Source organism: Trichechus manatus, unplaced genomic scaffold (assembly GCF_000243295.1).
Source record: "Trichechus manatus latirostris isolate Lorelei unplaced genomic scaffold, TriManLat1.0 scaffold00191, whole genome shotgun sequence".
Taxonomy (NCBI): domain Eukaryota; kingdom Metazoa; phylum Chordata; class Mammalia; order Sirenia; family Trichechidae; genus Trichechus; species Trichechus manatus.
In genome coordinates, this window is record NW_004444127.1 from 2,022,906 (window position 1) to 2,025,189 (window position 2,284).

The following is a 2,284-nucleotide window of genomic DNA, read 5'->3' on the forward strand; positions in this document are numbered from 1 at the left end:
CAACCTTCCCCGCCGCCGCCTCCTCCGCGCCGCGCTCCGCCCGGATGGCCAGGGCTGGGCCCGAGAATGGCGGAGCGAGAGAGCGGCGGCCTGGGCGGGGGGGCCGCATCCCCGTCTGCCGTCTCTCCGTTCCTGGGGCTGCACATCGCGTCGCCTCCCAATTTCAGGTGAGAACCCCGAGTCTTGCGCGCCCCGCCCTTCAGCCGGGACTGATCTGCCTCTCACCCTACCCCCACCACACACACTGGACCCCGGGAGGGAGAAGGCGGCGTGGGTACAGGGGTTTCTTCCCTGGACAGAGCCACCCCAGAGTCCCTCTCAATCTCTAGTCCAGACTTACAGGCGCTGCATATTCACGGTGCAGCTCCCTCCGCCATTCCACGTTCTAGGGTAGGAGATCCGGGGCTGGAGTTGGAGGAGGGGGTTCGGAGGCCACCAGCTCCCCCACTTGTGGGCTGCGGCTGGACCTGGGATCGGGATTGTGATCCCAGAAGAGCCATGTAGGCTGGGGCTTTGCCTGTGCCCATTGCCTGTGCCCAGTCCGAAGGTTTCTGAACCGAGATGGAAGCAGTTTCTTGGGGCAGCTGACCACCTTGCTACTGGAAGGAGGGAATCGGGGCTTCTCCCCCAGCCCTTCCTGGCCAGATGGGCCCCACTCCCAGGACCCCCTGTGAACCTGGGCAAACGGTAGCCTCCGCCTTAACCCCCCAGGATCCTAGGCCCAGTTGTGGGAGGGGAGTCTGATTCGGAGGGCCCAGGAGGAGCCAGGGACATTGCTGGAATAAGCACCCAGACCCTGACCTGAACTCCGCCTCCACAGTCCTCCCTGCTCCCAATCTGCTGTTACCCATTAGGAGGTAGATTTCAGAGAATTGAAGTGTGAGTGTTGTTGGAAGGAAGGATAGATGCCTCTCCCCCATAATCCTGACCCCAGTTGGTGAGGCGGAAGAGGAGGGTGTAACTGCTCCAGAGTCTAGTAGAAGGGCCTTAGGCAAACCCCATTGTTTCTCCATATAATGAGCCAGCGCCTTCCCCTCTCTTGGGGCCCCCAACCCAGCCAGGCCCCAGCTGGGCGCTGGCGCCAGCCGCTCTGACCGGAAGATGGCTGGCTCCCTGGCCCTCAGGTGGACCGGCACCTCTGGGAATCTCTAATGGCATCATCAGGCCGAGGAACCTCCCCCGAGGCCCGGAGCTGAGCAGGAGGACCAGAGGGAGGGGGACCAGATGGAGAAGGCCAAGCTCTGTGGTTAGCGCCTTCAGACCAGCGGGCTGCAGTCTGCAGCTCCACCTGCTGTGGCACATGCTGCCTCCACGTAAACACTGCTGGCCCAGATGGGGGCCACTTGGCAGCGAAGGAGCATCACGCTTAGAGCTAAGGGTCCTGGGTTCCAATCCTAGCTCCACCAACTGCCTGATTTTTTTCCTCTCTGAGTCCTACCTGCTAATATTAATCCCTGCCTGGAAATGAGACCATGGACATCAAGTCGGTGCTCAGTAAGTGTCTACAGGCATTTCTGTAGCACCTTACTGTTCAGAGCATTTCCCCAGTGTTGGCTCATTTAACCCTGGTGGCCACCCTGTGAGTGGGTATTGGCGTGCTCATTTTTAAGATGAGCACATTGAGTTTCAGGAAGTCAGAGTGACTTGCCTAAGGATCGCGAGAAAGGCAGAGGTTGAGGCTGGAAGGGACCCCAGGTCTGTGTGTATCTATCCACTGTCCCCCGGCCTTGCCTCTGGCCCCCTGCTCCCCAGGTACCAGTGCTCTCCACCCCTGCCCTGCCCCCTGGCAGGCAGATTGTCATGGAAGCTGTAGTGCAAGCAGCTGATGAGGTGGACACCAGCCAGTGAGTGTGTGTCCAGCTCTGGGCCAGGTGGGCCAAGGGTGGCACATGCAAACAAGCTGAGGCGTGGGCCCAGCATTCCAGGACACCATGGCCTGGCTGTGGATACAAGGCCAGCTTGTGGGAATAACAAGGGTCTGTGTCTCAGGCCCTCAAGGCCTGCCCCGCCTGCTCCAGCAGCCCCTGCTGCCCTTTCCCTTGTCCCGCCTGTCACAGCCCTTGGCCCAGCTCTGTTTAACCCTGGGCAGTTAGTGCTCTTGGGGCCCTTTGATGGGATGATGGATCCAACTGGGCTGAGTTTGAATCCTGACTTGGCCTTCTTCATTGCTTTCATCCCTGCTCAGGGCATTCCTAAGACTCAGAGGAGACAATACATGTTGAGTGTTTCAAGAGCTATGAAGAGCTGTATGTCTGTGGGGCTGTTTTTAGTGGGGGGGGGGGGG

At 60.0% G+C, this 2,284-nt stretch overlaps 1 protein-coding gene across 1 annotated transcript in view; it reads left to right on the top strand.

Moving 5' to 3' along the window:
• The first annotated feature begins 9 nt into the window (after nt 1-9).
• MAPK8IP1 (mitogen-activated protein kinase 8 interacting protein 1) overlaps nt 10-2,284 on the top strand; it is a 19,073-nt gene continuing 16,798 nt past the window's right edge. The window contains exon 1 of the mRNA XM_004387654.2: nt 10-167. Within this exon, the coding sequence (XP_004387711.1) occupies nt 67-167 (101 nt within the window). The 5' untranslated portion in view covers nt 10-66. The remainder of the gene's footprint in view (nt 168-2,284) is intronic.